We start from the raw sequence: 21,989 nt of genomic DNA on the forward strand, positions 1-21,989 counted from the left end.
AAAGCCTGCTTTTCGGGAAATATAAGAAGCGATAATACAATGATCCTGTTTTATTGGGACATATAACCGACGTGCCAACGAGAGAAACATGCCGCGATTCCGTTGTAGTGGTGAACTGAAACATCGACACCCTCTATAGAGCTATATAGCTTGTTCCCGCGAAGGTTAAACCGCTTTTGCTGGCAAGTACCTACCCGCCGTCAATCGCACCCTTATGCTCGTTACCCTGAAAAAATTGCGGCCCGTAAAGGTCCTCCTCGCCTGTTTCACGCCGGTCGCCGGTGCAAGGCCATCGATCGACTACCGGGGGTGTGACTAGCCCCGAATACCCGCATATTTTAAGCGCGCGTCATGCACATGCTCCTCGCGCGGATTCAACGGTTCTTAAAAACCACTCGGAAAATCTTTGCTCCGTGCGCGTTTGCGTTTTTCACAGGCGAATTTTCGTTGCCATTCTTTACCATCAAATCATGATTTGCTGCATAATAACGAACGCGACGACAAAAAGAAAAGAAAAGTTAAACCGAATAGAGAAAAGAAAGAAGATGAGAGGAAGGAATCTTTTGATATATATCTTCCATTTGAAAATTCAAAGAACGATATATATATATATATAAGTTGCATTCGTAACGTTTCAAAATGCTTTGCGATGGGGCGCAGGCATCCGCGTATCAAAAACGCATCAGCCGCGGCGTACACTGCACTCCTAAATGTTAAATAAGAAAACGGCGAACTCCAAGTCGTACAGAATGCTCGCAGCTGTGCGCTTTGTAGTCCTGGTTTCTGTGGATATTGGAAATGGGGAGCGTTACGCGTCATAGAGATTTGAGTATCCCGGAGCATCGCGCAAGCGTATCGCTGGAATAAATCATTTTTTTTTTATTCGCGATCGTAAACCCGTCCCGTAGATAGGAGCTCGCGTCCGTGGTCGTAAAGGATTTTGAACAGGGCTCGTTTACGAAAGGACTGCTACGCCGCCGGGCAAGCTACAGAGATCGGGTAAGGACCTCGATGGGGCCGTCACTGATAACCGGCCGCTCGCATGACCGAACCGGAATAATGTTCGTTGTATGCTAAACCTCGCTGATAAGCACGCGCCGTCCCCTACGACGAGATAGCGGCAAAACAATATTCCCCTCCCTGGGCGTAGATACGAGATAAATTTGGTTTTTTTTACATCGAGCTATCAAACAAATGTACCAAACGGATTTCGAAATATAATGCCCCATGATGACGATACTCCCGGTAATAACAATAGGTATTTCTGATGACGGTATTTATCTTCAAGATTGACTAGGCGGCTTATCGATTACTACAAACTATTTACGTCCGACTTTACATCCATATCTATTTTTACTCTTCACTTTATTTTTAGAAATTCGATATAACTGATGCAAATCTGGATCTGTCCAGTTTCTAATATATCTTTTTAAAAAGATATGCTGGCAGTAAATTCGAAACGATAAAAAAATGAAAAGTGGCGATATTTCTGTTCTCCAATGGAGAAATCTCTTTCAGGTTTTTAAAAAACGTTTAAAAATTTTTTCTTTATTAGATCTATCTAACATTTGAAAGGCATGGATGTCATGGCGAAGGTGAGAAGACGTCTATCGCGATGACGGTCGGGGTGTATCTAGCCCGCATTGATATGCAAAATTTGTAGTTTCGAGAAACTTACAAGAGACTCTAGCGCGTTCGCACGCGTGAGAACGGCGAGTAAACTTCGAGATCCTAGATGTCTCAGGTTCTAACTTTATGATCGGTCTCGCGTCTTTGGTGCACGTACGCGCGAGTATCGGATGTGACCCTCCAGTGTACAAAAGCTCGCTAATCCGCTTCTAAACATCCTCACACTATTCTCAAATCCGCATATAATATTAAACTCGCTCTGATTAAGATTATAAAGTTATTGTGTCTGCGGTAGAGAATAATAAGAAGTTGACGAAATAATAAAAACACGTGACCGTTTTTCCAATTAACTTGATGTTGTTGAAAAAAAAAAAAAAAGATTTATGAGAGGTTGTTCTTTGAATTTGTATGCAAAATTATTATTAGGATGATCATAATTAACAAATATATAATAAAATTTAGTAGAACTAACTATAACTGATAGAAATATAAATACAGAAATAATAAATATAGAATGGAGGTTTCTCTATTAAAAGCAGATGATGAAAATAGATGAATAGAAAATATATACATTCTAACAATATATTTTACAAGAACAGAACGATGCATCAATATAGTAAAATGATTCCAGTAATTTCAATCAAGTTGACACTTGCTTGTATTTAACACTTTACTGATTATCGATTATTCCTTTTATCGCTCGTATTATTTTCGCGCCAATAATGTATCAAAGGTGCATTCGGATCGGTAGACTCATATCCCGTCATGTATATTATCTGAGCACGAAGACGCGTGTGAATCGGAAAAGTCGAAGGAAACAGAGAGAAATGTCGTGAAAGCGCAAGAGCGAGCTAGTGAACGAGCGACGAAGGACACGGAGGGGGAGGGAGGGAATGGTAGTTAATTAGCTCGAGTTAAAAGCTCGGCTTAAATGACCTATTCAGCGCTTAGCATCGAGCGAATTCACTTTGGTGTTCACTGTTCCCTCGACTCCATCCGCCCGAGGAAGATCCCGAGGTACACTGTGTCGACAACCTACGTTGTCTCACGTTGTCGTTTCGCGCAGACTTAGGCCGCTTTTACGTTGGAAACTCGTCGTATCGTGCAGTTGAACGTTAAGTAAATTAAAATTGAGGAAACGGTATTTTCTACGAGATCTTGTTATTTAAATACTTAAAAAATACATATAAAGAGCTTTTTTATAAGAATTTAAAGTATATTTTCTTGAATTTTTTTCATAAGGAAAATATTACCCAAAGAAATAATTCTCTTCAGATTTTCGTTCTTGGAATCTTTTTTGCGTCTTTGATTCACTTAAGAAATTAATTTAATTCCTTCCGTGCACTTTTGAAAATCGACGAGGGCGTGAAATTGGCTTGAATCGTTTTCTATGTCGCCAGCCGAGCTTTTCTTCAAACTCGTCGCCCTTCGACGATCACTGCCGTTCCCCGTATCATCATGACTAAATAAAATCTATTAGGAAATGGAATAGGGCGCAGAGCGGGCAGTTGTAAGCGAGCGTAATGAAAAATCTTTACTCGCGATGACGATGACGAAGCGCAAGGAAGAGAATTGACGTGGCAGACGCAAATGCGATATTAACAAGAAAACGCCAAAAGAGTGAAGTTCCGCTTCAACAAATTACTTAAATTTGATATTCCTGATTTGAGAAGGTATGTGAAGCAGCAAGTGCTTCGAGTACTTCGAGAAATCAAATTTCGCCATTTGTATAAGAAAGTATCATGTTTACCATCGAATAATGTGTGTATTCGTATGCAAACGCAATGCTCCACGTGAACGAGTCTACTCTTAAGTCATCCGCGAATGTTGTTTACGTAATGCTCTTGCAAGTCGGAGCTTTATACGCGAGCACAGTCACGAGGCAGAAATCATATTCAGCGATCCGATAATCGATCAGTTCGTATTTATACCGTACCTTTTCCGCTTTCTCATCCGCATCTCCCCTTCTCGCCGCTCTTTTCAGTTTAAAAGAGACGCGAATCTTTCCGTTTTTTCAACTTCATCTCGACCTACTGCTGAAAGTGGAGCGCAAGTTGTTAACCTTAGCTTGTGGTTTAATTACACGGCGCAAATATTATCGAACTGACAGAGTTAATTAGATAATTAAAACTTGAAGGGTAAACTACTTTGCGAGCCGAACGGCGCCCTGGACTTTGAATATACATGAACATATACATGCAGATACCATCAATGCTGCGCTATACGTATGTTGAAAGTTGAAAGATGCAAGACGAAGGATCGCGAACTAAAGATCCTCCACGTTTAAAACAATAATTATAAAGAAAAATCGATAGAAGTTTTCGCGTTTTCGTGAAGTCATATATGTTCTTCATTTCGCTACGGAATACTTGGAAATTTTTCTAAAACGAGTATAAAAATATGATTTTACAATTATAGGTGGTAAAAGTTTTTATTTTATAAAATGTCAATAATAATCAATGGCTAAGGAAATATTCCACAAAATACATTTTTGCAAAATATATTTCCATTTATCAAAAAACTAATGCGAACAAGATCTTGTTTTTCTATAAGAAGGTTGAATATTTAATGTATTATTGAAAATTATCTATGAAAGTCCGAAAATGTTTGAAATTTACTAGTGTATTTTAAAAGAGGACATCAATATTCTTTCTTAATTACTCAGCGCAGTTTCTATGACGAGCTATAGGATTAAATAAATTACACGTAATTTCTCTCGTGATTTACGACTACGACTACGTGGCGCCAACGGTACGTTGACGAAGAAATTCCTCTAAAAAAGAGGAATCTAGCGACCGGAGATCATGCGGCCGTATGTTTCCAGCATCATTATCTCCGGTCGGCAGAACTCTCGGGACCCTCGTCAGAGTCGGCGTTTATACCGCGAATCCTCTCTCGGATAAGTGAATCCCCACAGTCGGACGAGCGGAGTTTAAACGCTTTAGCCAGCGCGACCTGCGATTAGCGGAGGAGACGACTGTGACCGTGATGGACAGGTCAGAGATGCGCGCGTATCACTTCGAGGCGCTGCGATGTGCGAAATTTCGCAGCTAACACTCGACGGACTGCCAGACATTATCTTGTCTGGAACGTGGAATATATGTGAAGGAGTACCATAATAGTTTTCATTTTACCTCCGTACGCTTGAAATCTCTTTTATCGTATTGAGAAAGAGTGTGCTTACAGTGCGAAATATTAAAATACATGAAAATGATCATCTATCCTGATAATTACACCGTAACCTTATCTCGAAACAAAAAATTTTAGAAACCTTGATGAGCTACCTACTCTCTGTTTTTTAATTTATCTCTCTACCTCCTCGAGATGAATGTATGCGTGTATTGAAATACACGGTAGTTTTGTGACCTGGTTTAACAGCACGAACGTCACTGTCCGCATATATTAGATTTAGTACAATTCAGAATTAGATTGTCCGCATTCCGCGCAAGATGCAATGCTAATTCGAAGTGAGAGTATGGGCCAATTTGCGCGCGTATAGATGTGTATTTGTACAATCGCACAGATACCGGCCAAGTAGCAATCACGACCGCGTTATTATGCGCTCGTCGAGCATATGTTAATTCGCGTAGGAGATGATGAATGCGGCGAAGAGCCGCCAGATGTACCGGGTATCTCGAAATTATCTCATATTTTCTTATTTTCTCATGTTAAATATTAAACGGTTAAATATTAAATTTCTGTTATAACAAAATAAAATTTTTTTTAAATTTAATATAATACCATTTATTTGTTCAGATCTTTTATTACAAATTTGAAAGAGTTCCAAAATTTTTCGCGTTAATTCATGACGAATTCTATTGTTATCCGATTGCCCATTTTCTCGATAACCGCCGGTAGTTGAATATTTTCATTGATAAAAATGTCAATTGTAAAATGACCAGAGACCAATGCAACAACCTCGGCACACCCTGTATACGCGTAAAACGACGCTGATAGGCAAACGCAGTGCCCGATTCATTAAAGTTTACACCGAGGAAAGCTCTCGAGCGCGCCCACAGCAAAGCGCCTGCCTGTACAAACAATTGCAACGAGCTCCCAACTAATCTGGTGTGTCGACGGGGACTGGTCGACGGCAGGGAGAAGAGAAGAGAGAGAGTGGGAGATGAGAGCAAAGTAGAATATCAACATCCTCCGCTCGTCCAACTTGAGGAATTTGCTGCGAGCTTTCCGAGATGGTGTTTCGAATGAAACCAGAAGCAACATACCTATAGAATCGTCCCAACTGACCGAATTTAACTTGAAACGTGCGCATGTCTGAATTTGCAAGAGTTACGCGGAAGGAAAAAGATATTCCGAAGAAAATGCCTAGAAAGATTTATTATTGTCCTCACGATAAGAAAATTCAAATTTAAAATCTAAATGTCACACTGATGTAATGAATTCTGATCAGCGCAGCAATCTCGTACAATTTCTTATTCACGATATCACTTTTATTCTTAAATGAGATATATTTGTCGCTTATATCCGTTTAATAACATCGCGTCTTTTTCTTATCTGTTACAGGCACAAACGGAAAGTGCAAAACTTGCTGCCGTGCAAGAGCGCAGCGGGCGCGGCGGCGGTCGCCGGACGGGGTCGCGTGCCGCCGGACGGCCAGCCGCATCCGGGCCCCGGCATTGGCGGCGGCGGTGCCGGCGGCGCCGTTCTTTACGAGGACCTACAGGATCACGCGGTGTCGCACTCGCAGCTGCACAATCACCTGCCGACGAGTCACGGCCAGGCGCCGACGATCGAGGTACGAAATCCCGAGGCCCACCCGCGGGTCCCTCCGTCACCACGCGAACCACCGCTGCTACCTGCACGCAGGGAAAAGAGACCGCCGCAGCCGCATCACCTCGACTATCTCGATTATCGTGACCCCAGGTCGATACTGCGCGTCCAGGACAAGCCGTCGCGGGCGGTTCTGGGCGGCTACCGGACGCCGCGCGCCCTTCTGGCCAAGTCGCAGGGGGTATCCCTGTCGATCGCTGCCACCGCCCAGTCGTCCGCCGCTCGACTTGCTCCGGGCGGCACTGGTGCGAACAGCCCGCTATTGCTGCGAAACGAGAACAACCTTCTGCGAGACAGTCACCTGCTGCTAGCTACGCAGAACGCCCTGATCACGAGCCAGCGACCTCCCTCACCTCCCACCCCTCCCTCGCCCATGCTTTCCCGCGGGGAATTTCCATCGTGTCGAGATCTCGATGTCTTGGCCGCCGATGGCTATCCGGCCGACGTACGAGTCCCCGCAAGACCTCGTGACTCCGGCATCCCCATCACTCCCACCCACCGACCTGGACCGCGCACCTCCCCCGCTCGGACGCCGTCGAGCCCGAAAAGACCGGCGGATCCCGTCGCGGTGTCGAGGTTCGCGGTCCGAGAGGAGGGCCGTAGGCGGCTCTCGGTAGACTCCGAGGGCTATTCCTATATAGATTTCAAAGACTCGGATCTGGAGTCCACGAGATACGGTCGCCCTGAGACCGCGAATCCCCCCAACAACGGCAGGCGACTGTTGCGATTGACGACTACGAGGTCGAGCTCGATCGACTCCGACGGCTACTCGTACATCGTCGATTACGGCAGAAGGGCGCCCGGTGCCGCCAGGAGGCTCGTCGCCGACGGCACCGAGGAGGAGGTCTGTCCGCTCTGCACCATGCAGCAGATACACCACCTCCTCAGTCAGCCGGAGCAGGACGTCTACTTGCACGTCCAGGACACGTGACACGTGCCGTCCTGGCCGTCGATCGACAGTCTCGTGGCGGCGTAAGGGCGTAGGTTCCATCTCGGGAATCCGGACAGTTCCCGAGCGAGAGTCCCGAACGCGTATCCCGAGGCAGAAGTTCCAACATATCTTCGCGAGTATCTCGCGTCGACCATTCGATTACCGAGCGTCGTGCGCTATCTTCCTGTCCCGCGGCCGTGATGCAACGCGACGCGATGTGACGCGACGCGACGCGAGGCGATACGACGCGACGCAACGCGATGTCGCAGCGTAAAAGGGACGCAGCTGCGTCTTGTCTAAGATTATCGTCGTAGATTATCTGGCGCCCTGCGGATTCCGGCGAGCGGACGGAGGCATAGCACCAGGTATTCCATTGACATTGACACTAAGGCTGTGTGTGCTTCGTGATTCGAAATCTATTTTCTCTGCAAGAGTGTGTGCTGCCAATTTCTGATTTAATATTTAGTTTGTAAATCTTTCTCGTAAGCTTTAAATATATTTAGTAGTAATGGGCAAAATTACAAAGACGGGGCTTTAATAAATTGCGGTAAGTAAAACCGGTCAGTTATTCGCATATTTAATTTTTATACAGAATTCTAGAGCAAACGCTAGAATATAGATGATAACAATTCATGTTTATTGAATACTGACTAATTTGACTAAACGCTATTTATTAAAGATAGTCCTGGGCTCTCTTAGCTATCGGGAAAATTCTGAATAATTCAGATCACACGATGCTTCCTCACTGACTTTGAAAAAATTGTAGCTAGTTTTTTTCACATTTCTAGAGAAATGGTAGTTAGAAAAGAGAAATGACTTTATACGCACTATATATATGCTTAAAAAAAATCACTCTTATATAATTATATACGACTAGAGTTGCTAAAGGAAAGCGTCTTTGTAATCCGAATGCCAGAAGAAGACAAAAATACTTGAAGACAATCGTGACACAGTTGTTCGAATGCTTACTCCCGTAAGAAAAAAGTACAATACACTACTTTATATACACGATAACAGAAATAAGCATTCAGTATCGTCACTTATCGATGCACCCACATCTCTCGCAGAGAAAACCGTTTGTAACAGTTTCTCGCGTACAGAGAAACTTCTGTTAATTTATTATTAATTAATTTGTCAATTTCAAATGTTCGAGTCACGCGAGCTTTCACTCATCAACGGGCGTCCGTTCGTTCGCTACCGCCGCTCAAGGCGGAGACGCCAGGACGGGCTAGTCAGTATTTATTTTGTTACTTCGGAGCCGTGCCCGCGCAATCCCCGACAAACTAACAAATCGAAAGAACGCTTGAACGTAGGAGAGGAAAGAAGAACGAGAAAGAGCGTGACGCGAAGGAAAACAGGGCGGACGCGCGGGGCCTTATTCGTCGGTTGTGCAGGCACGGCGGCCGGACGCACTCTATGGTTGTAAATAGCTTAGAGATTAGACCCGTAAATTTTGTAAATAGCACCTACGGAGAAACAATATATCGACAGGATTTAATATATATTATTATATACATATATGAATATAGTTATTATAAAGAAAAAAAAGGGGGACACGCACGAAAGTCCGTCAGAGCATCGCGAAGAAAGAGAGAGCTTGATTTCCCAATTTGTAAATTAGTACTATCATTATAATTGCGAATAAGGGACACCGCTATTACTGTCGCCCGTCTTTAGTACTGTTACATTATTACGATTATTATTAGTCTATTATAATTATTATTACCGTTATTTATTACGCACCTCGCCGGACGGTCGGCACAGTGTCCTGTAAATAACGTCGCGAGCTCGACGAGGCGAAGAGCGAAACGACGCGCGACGGTCTTGTGTATATCTTGAGTTAATGGAAGAAAGAGAAAGGGAGTTTGGAGGAGAAGTTTGAGAAAAATAAAATTACTTTGCTGAAAAATTTGACGAGGAGTGGTTATTGACCCGGTCCATAATCCCATCCTTCGCGTCCCTTCGCGACACGCCCACGATCGACCAAAAAAAAAAAAAAAAGATCGCGGATTATTCTAAGCAAGCATCTCTCGAGATCGGAAAGAGAATCGGAAGCGCATACGCGCGATCAAGAGAGAAAAATAGGTGTCAGTTTTCTCTCGCGTATACCTAAATCGTCTCCCGACACAATGACAATACACGTGGACACGGAATAACCACTTCTGTGTTCAAACTTTTTCTTCTCTGTTTGACTAAAGATATGCAACGGCCTGTATCGCTCGCTCGGTTACACCAATTATATAGTACTCTATTTTCCGCATTAATCGGGTAACTTTGTTAGACGAGAGATCATTTTTACTTCTATCTAGGATTTTCCGTGCGAACAGAAAAAAGAACGAAAATTTAATGGACCAAAGTCCTGACCGACCAGCGAATTCTTTTTCGGTGATGAATATCTCACACAAATGAGAAAAGATGAGAAAGAAAGTAGGACAGATCCGCGAAGGAAGAAATGGGCGGGAGGTCAAAAAGGGAGAATGAAGGAGGGTGAGTGCGGGCAAGCAGAGGGTGAGAGATTGACGCGTCACCATTGTGCCGTGTCACCTTTTCTCTCCAAGAGCGATTGCCATCTCTCGCGGACGAATAGATCTCTAATTTTGCAAATGGAGCCGAGCAAGTATCCAGCGACGCGGCGCGGTGCAAGAAGAATCTTTTTCTTCTCCTGCTTTCTCTCCGGCACGGGCCACGTTGTTTAATTTAATTGCTGAGGGGTCGACGAAAGAGGGTGCGCGTCTCATATCTCCCCTTCGTCCCTGCATGGAGCCCAGCAGTCGACTGTTACTAGTTACTACTTGGAGATCAGTCGAGGTCGATAGGTTCAAAAATCTCGATAACCACGCGTCACCGATTCCGATTCGCGTAGCTCTCTCTTCTCGCGTCGAGACAGCCGACGGCTGTTGATTGTTGATTCACCAGCGAACAAATAACGTAAATATTTGAGCGGCGCGGAAAGAAAACGACTTATGATTTGCGAAGGGTCGGCGAGAATAAAAAGAGCGTAAAGAACACGAGCTTCGATCTTGATTCCCGTTGTGAAAAAGCTCAAACAATAACTTAGCACTCGAATTTATTTTTGCGGCATTCGCGATTTCTTCAGTGTCAAAAAAGTTCGGAATATTTCGCGATATATATAATGTTTTGTATTTCTCACATTAAGATAAAACTATAAAATCAAACGGATAGTCCATATAAAGCGAAATATTTCGTTTGATTGTACGAGATAAATTAGATTTTAATTCTTAACCGCTGATGCGAACATAAAGAGTGAGAAAGAGAAATTACTGTACTGAAGTCATAAGTCTTGGAATTAAAAGAAATAAATAAAAAATCCGGATATATCTGCGGATGAAAGGATCTGCGGATGACCTGGTACACCCTGTATATTTTTCATGATCTGGTTTTCATCGCAGAAATAAGAACTAAGAAGAAGTAAAAAGTGTTCTCCCTCTGAATAATGGCACAGAGCGTGGATTTTCTTTAGAAATCCCGAAGTCGAATAAAAGACTTGGCCGTTTCAACTAAGAGTTGATATCTGATTCTATTCTACGATACGTGGATATTCCGATAAAATTAATGAAAAATTAGAACTTCTCCGTTTCTCGGGAAATACAATCTAGCAATCTCAATAAAGTGTCAATTAGATTGGGTTTTTTTATTTAGCGCTTTCGCCGAGCTTTTTCTCGCGCGATCTTTCTCTGCCGCGTGACAGTTTGTCGATTCGCGAATATGGAGTCGAACCAGGCTTAAATATTTGAATGTCAGCGAATCAAAAGAATTTGGTAGACCAGAAAATCCCGACAGTAACGTGTCGCCGATTTACCGACCATTCTATGCTTCACGTTTCCTCGAACGAAAGAGGTCCCTTTTCTCTAAAAATGCTTCCTGCCGACGTCTTCTCGGCGAACGCGCGGAAAGAGGTCAAGTAAAACTCAAATATTTGAATATTATTAAATCGTTCGCGTCCCTCGAAATCACGTATGCAATGTCGTCATTTTCGAAAATTGTCGTCCGCTTGCCGTTTACAGTTTAAATGATTCAGCTTCAAACATGTGTCAGTTATCTCCGCACAAATAAAAAAAAGGACATAATAGAACTTGAATATTTCAAACATCAACTTTACATTCTTATTAAAAGGTTTAACATTGCTAAAATCGTATCCGTACTTTTTAAGAAATTACATTACAATTTGTAATCTATTGTAACTTCGAATTCCTAAATTGAGAGAGAAATGATAAAAGAAATGCCTTTCTTTTAAACATATTTAATTTTAATTTTAATTTATTTGTTAGTTAATCAACTTTGTAAATTCGATTATCGAACTTAATCGAATTTAACGGTCAAAGTACATACTTTTTCTTATTTGTGATCGCAAACGTTGATTCTTTATATAATTTTTCATTTACTCGATACAATATTCAATCTTCACTAAATTAGAAAATTTATCAAGAATCTCAATAACGATAAGAGAATTTTCGTGTTTCTCGCACAGTTTGAATACAATGCGAAGCTATGTTACCAAAATTACATGCGTGATAAGAAAATTACAGTCCGTGTAGGGATCGTTTTGACTACGAAAGTGTATCGCGGAGTTAGAATCGTGACGCGCGAGGAGTATTTCGCGCGTGTTCACTCGACGACGACTAGACTGTAATTATTTCGTCCGCTGGTTCTTTTTACCGTTATCGATCCCGTCATAAATCTCGCCGTGCCACACCGGATAAGCCGCTAGACGATCAATCCGCCGGCGGAAGTCTATCGATCTAACATCCACCTGTTGTCGACTCGATTACGCGCGTCGGTGCCGCGTCGTTATAGCTCGGGACGTTGCCTATCTGCAAAGCAATAGCGACCATAACGACGGAGGCAGGGGCCGGCCACCCCGGACTTAGAACCTAATGCAATTGCCGCAGTAACTAACAATTAGCGGGTTACGGTAACGAGATACAGTCACGACATATCGGCGCATGTATAATATTTATATAAAATGTACATATATACGCGTTGGTCGCACACACGTCAAGTTGGATATTGGCCGCAGTATTTAGGACGCCAGAATCAGTTGCTCTGCTTAAGTTTGATAGACACCGTATATTCGAAATGATGTGTCAAGAACCATTAGATATGGGAAGCGGATAAGTTTATCCATTCGAATATTCGAGGGGAACGTTATCTATTCCTTACAATTTAACGAAAAGAAATAATTTAAAAAATTTCACGAATTAAAAAACATGTTTTTTTCATTGGTACCGATATAGATATTTTTATCTCGTATTCGATCGTTTGCCGTTTTAATGCGTTATTAATTCCAAACACCCGAAAACTCGTTTTCCTCGCGGAACGCCTTCGCGACGAAACTCCATCGGTGGAGTCCCGAATTTTCCGATCGATTGAAATTAATTCAAGAAAGTTCCTGATATATTTATGTCGCGAACTTTCGCAGTTAGGTGGAAAGACGAAGCGCGACCCCTCGTCCCCCTTTCATGTCGGCTAAGGCGCTTTAAGTATGCTGCACTGTCGCCGACGTCCGAGAGATCTAAGTTTAGCGGAGGTGCCGGCCGCCTGCGGGGGCCACGAGATCATTAAAGCGATCAACTTTTCAAAGGCCCCCGCGAGCGCCAGCCCGGCCATTATGGGGGACGTATAACAGACATAGAATTTTAATACCGGCGGAAGAAGAAAACGAGAAAGACCGAGAAGAAGGAAGAGGAGAAGTCGGTCGCGTTTTTACACGTTCCGCTTCTTCGGCCAAGTAAAACTCGTGTCGGGTACCATAAAATCATTAGAATAATCAGATCCGCGCGCGCGAGTGAAACCGGCCGAATATCGAACTTCTCAGCCGGAAGATTGAAAATTCTCCGAACGTGTGGAACTTTGCCAACTCTCGTAACTCGCCTAAAAATGCGGCAGTGCCTTTACGAGGGCTGAGCCGAGACCTGCCTTCTGTTCCTCGTAAATGCGAGATTATTTTATCCCCTACCGAGTATTCCAAAATGAAATTGCAGGAAATAAGAAATTTAATATTAAAATTGAAGTAGAGGTGTAACCAGCGGTCTAAAAAGATCGCGAAAAACATATAGCGAAAACATTTTGCGCATTGAGACTTAATGTGATTGAACATGACGCGTCTCACGACAATTTCGACCTCGTTTATTTGTTCTGTCCGTTAACATGAAGTAAATTTCATTGGTCGCCTAGAGAAGAAGTCTTCTTGCCATTTTGCACCGTTTAGATGAGCTATGAGCGGAAGTTTGATTCAGGAAACCTGGTTTGGTCTTCGTTCTGCCTCGAGTTCGCGTTAATGGTGCCTAACTCAATTCCGCGAGGTCGAAGGTTGGACATGCGACTTGGCCAACTCGTAACTCGACTTTCGAACGACCCGACTCTATTTCTCGTGAGAGGACGACGTTCAAGTAAAAATTATCTTGTCACCGGAACAGGATAAAAATTGTGAAAATTGTATCTTAGGTCTATGTGTGAAAAACGCTGCAGCAATTTAGCCAAAATACGCTAAACCATATTTTATGGTCAATAGTCAGAAAAAGTGGACAATTGGATATTGGATAACATTAAACATATTCACAAGTAAAGACAATATTTAAAAAAAAGTTGCTTATACATATCAAGAAAAGTAGGTTCAATAATAGGACATACTCTTTTCGGTTTTTCTTTGATAAATTATTTAAATACTATATTCAAACTTTTGGAAAGAAAAGAGAGAGAATATGTAACAAAATTATAGTATATATAATATCACTTTTATAATTCCAATATAGTAGGTATATTACAATATTTATTTTCACAGATAGATAAATACCGAAAAATTCACAATCAATAAAACACAACAATTGGATAACTTAAAATTCACAATCATCAGTACTAAATATACGGATTAAGGAGCGGAAAGATTAAGTAGGCTAAAGCGCTCGAAAAATCGTAGATGCCCGGTTGACGGTTTCCGCAGATTAAACACGATAATGAACCCTGATGATGTGCTCTTTTAAGGCCGGCGGCACTTGTCAGTATAAACGAGAATCCTTTTCTTTTGGAGGACGATAGCACCGCCTCGAGGAATTCAATGGGGAGATGCAAGAAAAAAACCAGTCGGTTTCCTTTGGCCTAATCGTCTCCGCGCGGGTCACCGAACAGCTAACTCGATTCCAGCAATTTGTGCACTCGCGAGGGCGTCCGCGTCTTACGAGCACTCGATTGCAACCACAAATAAAAGACCAGATTGCCGATACTCACCGTATACTCGAGTCTATAAAAAATCGCGCAAGCGATTCTGCAACGTGTCCGGAGCAGAAAAAATGTCAGAGATTATATAAACTAGAGTAGTTAAAATTTTTCTGCAAGATTAGATAAAATTACGTTTTATGTTTTATTACGTCTTCTTAGAAAAATATTGTAAATGTATATTTAGATTTAGAGTTTATTTGAATTATACACGAGAACCTTTAGTTTTAATCTCGATGTGGCCAGTTTTTTGTAGTAGGATATGTAATATGTAGACAATACAATACACACACACACACACACACGCACACACATGTACACATAAAAATTGCGAATCTGGTGCAATATATTGGTAAATTGAAGATATTTCAATGTTTTCGCATCCCATGATTGTTGCAACATAATATGCTAACCGATAACGCGCGTAAAATAGCATTTTATTTAGAGTACCGCGCGGTATCTAGCATAAAACCGTGTTTCGCGATATTTCTGTACACAATGAAACTGTGCAATCGATTGGCCTCGTAGACTGGACGCAACTCGACAGAATGCATTTATCCATTATTTTTTCGATGTTTTGTAAAATAACGACGACGTTCGACCTTTCGGCCCACGCTACCCTACCAATGCTTTTAACATAGAAGAATCGGAAGGACCTTTCACGCGTTTGTCATATCGTCGTCGCGGCCCGCGACATATCTCGAGAAATACAGAAAATAGACACGTGTATGTACCAAACATATCCGATCCAATCGAATCCATTTGTCCATCCGCCCGAGGAACAGGCAGCAGGAAACGCGACTCGTACAATTTGGGAGATATAATTCTAGATATAGAAATGTAGACTGCGCGCGCCACCCTCGCGTGGACCCGATACTCCCACGCGCTATCAATGAGATATTTCAATCCCTGTTCGAAGTCGAATTTACGTCACGCGTTGCGCGAACGTCCCATTCTGCGCGAGACTACATTACCATTCATCCGAGGCCAAAAGGTAAACGTTATAAATTAACATTTGCGAGGAGATCTCGCGGGAAGCTACGTGGGTAGTTTCCGGTAGATAAAGATATCAAGATTACCGGGGAAAAATTTAACTCGGACGTGTCAAGGAGACGAGAAATGAATATGTGAAACGAATATAAGTCACACGTGGAATACTCGCAAAAATCTTTTTTAATCGTTTCGATTTATTAATAAATTCTTGATCTCAATTTTACCTAAATGTTACTTTCTCAATTTTAAATATAGCGTATCTTAAAGAGAATAAAACTTAAAATAGAATATATCAGTCAAGTTAAAATAATATCCGATTTTTTACATCGGAAGGTGTACTTGGTATATATCATATATCGTACGGAAAATTGAGCTCTTCGAAATTAGACCGGTTTCAATCGCTGTACGTATGGGTATCCGATGGGATCACAAGACATTTATGGGCACCAGGATGAGTGGGGGTGATAGCGAGATAGATTGGGGATCGTAGCGTATCATTTGCGCCCGTTAACGTGACACCTCGGCCGAACCGGAGAGCAGCTGGTGGCGGATTTTCAGCTCGGAAACCAACGGGACACGGATACCGTCGCCACGGAGACCGGAAACCGCTTGCGGCAGGCTTACGACGACACACGAGCCATTACAAGGACGAGGCAAAGGGATTAAATCGAGTCCGCGATTATGTCGTGTATCTGTTACACATGCACGCTTCTCCCAGCTGTCTATCGGGTGTTTCGATTAACCCTCGTGTCCTGCAGCGAGGAGGAATAGATAACGAAATATCGCGAGAACGCAAACTAGCAAGAATTATAGATATTTTTATCGCGGCAGACTCAAAATTTCATCAACCTTTGCCGCGCAGGGTTAATTATTCAACCTGTCAACAAAATTGCCAGTGGAAATGAGATTAGCTACCGAGATAAATGTCTCTATCTCTTTCTCTTTTGCGCGACGAGAGATTGTTCCTTATTATCCTGCCGTGATGTATAAGCTTCCTGCCAATTTAGGGATTAACTTTCGACACCCTCGCTTTTCCAGTGACCGAGTCAGCGTTTCCAGAGCTGGAATCCCAGCTCGGGAGACGAAGGGTGAGAGTTTGAGAGGGGGGAGATGGGTGGGAACGAGTTAATCGTCGGCCGGAAAACACGGAGGTTCTGAAAGAGTGTTAAGATTCTCGTCTGGTACCCGTGCCAATCATCCCCCGAGTTTCTTCTCGGTATTTTATTTCCACCTGCCCCAATTGTACCCCCATCTTCCGCATCCCTTTCCTTTATTCGCTAATTGTTTTCCAACGTTGTCGTAAACAAGTCGCCGTTCCTATACAGCCTCGTAAAACAACCGTGGAAGCGCGAACCCCGAGTCATTTGTAACGAGCTGACCTATTTTTAGTCACAACTCGGGACTAATTACCCTTCAACCCCGCGGAACGAGGAAGAAAATGGCGGCGGTCTTAATTCTCAAACGGCGTGCAATTTATTATATCGCGATAAAATTGAGATTGTATTGAACATGAAATTAATCACGGTGTAACTCCCCGGTCAATTTCTTCAATTACTCTCAATTAAAGTTTTATCGATTTCTAATATTCGCGTCACCCATTGTACTTTACATATTATATGAAAAATGTAAGTAATAGTCACGAGATATCATTCGATAGCAATTCTATTATGCGACAGTTAAAAATATTAGAATTTTTTCGTCCGCGTCGCGTCTCGTTCCGTTCCCTTTTTCTCTAACTTACATTTTTGTTATCACGGCAGATGCTGGACGTCAAGGACGGCGGAAGAGGGGTATTCGTCTGCAGCAGTCCCGGTCCTGATCCTTACACATCGCAGGACCTTTATAATCCTGTCTACGAGGAGCTCAGCAACGGTAAGTGCCGATAATAATCGATGTTTACTTTGGACGGCTTTGTCCACGGGACATCTCCTTTTTATGCGTCGCGGTTTTTCACGGAAAAAAATCACGCCGGAAAATCTCGGGAGCAACAATGCGACAGTGAAGAAGAAAGAGTTAAAATTTTCATTAGACGATTTCGATTTTGAAAAAGTAAACTCGACGCACACGAGAGCGCATTTCGCAATCGAATTTATCGAAAGCTTGTTTTATAAAAGCTTGTTTTATATTTTATTTCTATAAAGTGTTCTATTCATCGGTTGAGAAATAATAAGATGCTATCTTTTAGGACTTCTATAAAAACCTTTAAGATTATTCGAAGCTGGTTTAAAAAAAAAAACACTTATAATACTATTACACAAATAATATTATTAATAAATTATCTTAACTAAGCACATTTTTGTGCGAATTTCATAATCTATCAAACGATAAACGAGTGTTTCGCGGGATCGTCGAGCTATCTTGTTGCCTTGTCGACGACGCGCTGAAACCCTAACGTTCCCATGCAGACGCAAATCACGCACTCTCCTTCTAGATGAAACTCGCCTCTGAAGACGCTGGGGAGTATCCTCGGAGTCGAACATGCCCGCGGGAAACGCGTAGGTACGGCACGAGTATACGAGTTTTCGAAACGGTGTGTCCGTCTGTCGGTTGGCTTAATACACGATTAACATGCGGCTGCGTTGAACTAGCGTTAAATCCCATCGACTAACGCGCGCTTTGCGAAACTTCCTCGTTCCCCTCTCGTTGCCCCTCTTACGTATTTCCCTTTTCTGGTTTGTTCCTGGTAACTGCGGGACTGCATTTATCAGAATAATCCGGCAGATTCGCGTGCGTCGCGATTTACGGGCAAGTCTGTGGCGTGGGAGATTTATTGGGCAAAAAGAGTCGATGGAACTTTTTAAGGACGTTGGTACGAAGAATTTTGGAAGTGAGAAGCTGCGTGTCGCAGAAGTTCCGGTCTGCGTTCAGTTCAATGAGTTCGCGAGATTGAAAATGTGCGAGAAAGAAAGATGGGTTTATGTGAATGGAAATTGATAAGATTGCAAAAGGATAAATTTGTAGAGAGAAATGAGAAATAGGATAGAAATAAAAGCACATGAAAAATTCCATAAATTTTTAAATTATCGGAAAATTTGACGAAGATCTTTAGATCTTTGTAATCTAAATATAGAAGTAAACTTCGCGTACGAAATCCGGGCTCTGCAAGATCAAAAATCTGTGGCCATTTAATAATTTTTATACCTTCAGATTCATCATTCAGCGTGCAGTAAGAATTTTTTTATGGGAGCAAATATCGAAACAGTTTCAAATATATATGCATTTAAGAATCAACGAATTTAAGAATTCAAATAAAGATCGGTAATTTTACAAAACATACAATTACGTTATTAATATATCTATTATAAAGATACAATCAAAGTCTGAATTCATTTCAACAAACGAGAATCTGATAAACGCAGTTTTACGTTGCATCTTCTTGTTTGTTTTTCTCTCATAATTTCTTTGAAATTGTTTCCCTTCCCTTTCTTCTCCCCCCTCCCTCTCTCTCTCTCTCTTTCTCTCTCTCCCTTTCTCCGCAGTGATCCCCACTCTTCTGCGCTGTCGTGTATTTTACCGAAGGGAGATAAGCGTGACACGACCTCTGACTTATACTTCCCATTAGTTGGACGGCTAATTAGTATGGTGATGAGGCTTTCGACGTTTGACGAGGACCTGGTAATCGAATATACATGCTGCACCGCGTGCATTAGTCGTAACCACGGGCTCGGCCCGCGCGTATATACACTATGTACGCATCGTTCTCCAGTTTCGAGACGAGAGAGAACATCGATCTCGAAGAGGGTGGTCCTGTCCCTTGCGGGCTTGTAAAAACGCCAGAGAATTCAACGGACCTACTCGACGATCACGTCGACAAGGAGGATAACTCGCGCGTTGCAAAATTCATGGAACTGATCAAATCGAATCCTGTCAAAATGAAGTTGCTTGTTCTTGACAGGATAATTCCCCCACCCCCCACCCCAACACACACACACACACACACACACACAGTTGCGAAAAATACTTTTAATAATTTTCAAAATGTATACCTTCTGTTATATAATTTTTATATAATTTCTAGATATAGATTCTTTTGACTTATTCCTCTGACTTATTCCCGACGCTCAAAACTTATTTCAGTAGAATAAAATATTGTTTAGGTAAAATTGATCCATATTTTAAAACTACATAAATTATTATGTAAGGTTAAATTTATTAGATCAGAGTAAGTCAAGCCGTTGTTACTAGCTAACAATACGCTATTTTCGCGAGAAATCCGATACGACAGAAATGGGAAATCCGGGATACGTCTCGATCGACGAGATCGACGTCGAACGGTTAACAGGTCATCCTCCTGTCCTCGCTGGAAGCATTTCGAGAGGACACTCGTCCGAGACGACAGAGGATATCTCGAGTGGTTTAATGGCCACAGCGAAGTGCGAACTTAATGCTGAGAGTGGAGTCAGTCCGATAATACCTCCAATCTGTTTGAGAATAATTCGGGCGCGGTATACGTCTCTTCTCTATCCCGCCTCATTTTCGATCGCGTTTCTTCCACTTCTACCGCGAGATAAAAATTAATTGGACGAGCCCGTTCAATTTCTCGCGACGACCGATTTCGATCGCTGCGCGCGGCTTCCGCGCCGCATTCCGCTTCAAAATATCCGTTTTACGCCGCGATTATTTATACGATAGCTCTTTTTTTTTAACGTAAGTTCACGTATACACGCCCCCTTTGTGTCGTTAGTATTGATCGCGACTCAACCGCGACATTTCGGCGGAATAACGCGAGGCAATTAATGGAGGAGCGAAGTGAGTCTCGCGTTGCCAAACCGACGAAGCGAAATTTCAGTGCGAAGCCCAAGTATCGGCTAAATAGATCGTGGGTTACTTTAATTACATCCAGCGGTAAAATCTTTAATTGTTACAATATATTTCTCATCCTAAACCGATTTTGTCCTGGGGTTAACTGCCCAACCCGTAAGACAAATCGAATCCTTCGCTCCGTAATCAAGGAGTCTATTCTCTTTGCGTTCTTCATATAGACTGATATATAATGTAGAATGGAATTGCGATTGTTTCCCGCTGAGACTTTGCGAAGCATCCTTTGGATAATCACGCTTCTTACAGAATTAAAACTTAACAATTATATACATATTTATTATCAAAACAAAGACAAATTTTCATAACAATAAAATTTAATAATTTTTTATGTATGGAGTAATTTTAATGTTAATATTTTTACTTAAAAAAATGATTAAACATAAAATTGTGCATATAACAGTTAAAATTAATATTAGAAATCAACCTGTTAATATATCAGTTGATTGTATGCTGAGCGTAATGTTGAGCGTATAAAACCTATATAAGAAAATTGAGCATAAATTAATATCATTTGAGCTGAAAAATCATAAACAGGTTAGGAAATGTAGTTTAACTCCGAGTTGATATTATTAACCAAAATATATGAGAGTTCAAACGCATATATATATATAATGCGATTCCCTCAAGAAATGATTATTAAATCGCTGCTATAAATATAACATCAAGATTCATCCGTATGTCTTGAACTGATTTCACCTGAATTTCTCAACAGAAATGCGACTATAAATACGAATTTATATTTCGCAACCTTCTCTCAAATGTATCTTTCCAAATAATTTATCTTCCCAGAAGCTAATTATCCATCTGATTAATTTCCACCGCGTGTTAAGAAATACTCTCGTTTTCTGACATCCAGTTAACCCTCTCTGATTATCAGACAAACTTTATTCACGATTAATCAACTCCCCGCCCCGCTAAGAATGAAATCCCGCTCTTATCCTCGCGCGTTCATCGTCATACCGTTAAGTTAAAACCCTTAAACGAATTTTTCAATCCCGCAGGGGACCATCCGGAGACGGACGAGGAGAGCGAGTTAAACGCCCGCAATCGTCTGCATCATCATCATCATCATCACCGTCATCATCACCGCACGTCCAGCGCGTCCAAGCCGGCGAGCGAGGATGAGTTCGCCGAGGACGAGCTGTCGGTGGGCGAGCCATCGGAGGCGAGGATGCTCACTTCGAGCAGCGGCCCCACCTGGGGTACGTGCCCGGCCGGTGGCAGGCCACCGCGCGAACGACGCGGCCGCAGCCCCAGGAGCCTCGACCGACGCAGACGAGACAAGAACCACGACATGGGCGAATTCCACGAGGGCATGCTGCTGGACGCGCTGCTTCAACTCTATCCTAGCGTCGCAGGTAAGTCACAGCGACGAAAAGATACGCCAAGTTGTGTATATAAAGGATGATAGAGAAAGATAGACTGGAAAAAGAAAGACATTTTCCGAAGAAAGTAATTCCGCTCGAAAGATTTTTCGTAGTTGTAGCGCGCTAAATCAACATCTCTGAACTAACAACTGATGTTTGCTTATCCGCTCCGTAATTGTTTACCGTTCTTGCGTTATTGGCCGGCGACACATCGGCCTCTTGAC

The 21,989-nt window shown here is 42.4% G+C and overlaps 1 protein-coding gene across 4 annotated transcripts in view; it reads left to right on the top strand.

Annotated features, from left to right (window-relative positions):
• Pxb (putative Hedgehog signaling attenuator pxb) overlaps nucleotides 1-21,989 on the top strand; it is a 442,218-nt gene that overhangs the window by 412,565 nt on the left and 7,664 nt on the right. For all 4 annotated transcript variants that reach the window (XM_077419091.1, XM_077419087.1, XM_077419089.1 and 1 more), the window contains exons 4-6: nucleotides 6,154-6,385; nucleotides 17,338-17,449; nucleotides 21,400-21,756. In XM_077419091.1, coding sequence (XP_077275217.1) covers nucleotides 6,154-6,385; nucleotides 17,338-17,449; nucleotides 21,400-21,756 — 701 coding nt within the window. The remainder of the gene's footprint in view (nucleotides 1-6,153; nucleotides 6,386-17,337; nucleotides 17,450-21,399; nucleotides 21,757-21,989) is intronic.

This window comes from Temnothorax americanus, unplaced genomic scaffold, assembly GCF_048541705.1.
Source record: "Temnothorax americanus isolate GAGA-0224 unplaced genomic scaffold, ASM4854170v1 Scaffold51, whole genome shotgun sequence".
Classification (NCBI taxonomy): Eukaryota; Metazoa; Arthropoda; class Insecta; order Hymenoptera; family Formicidae; genus Temnothorax; species Temnothorax americanus.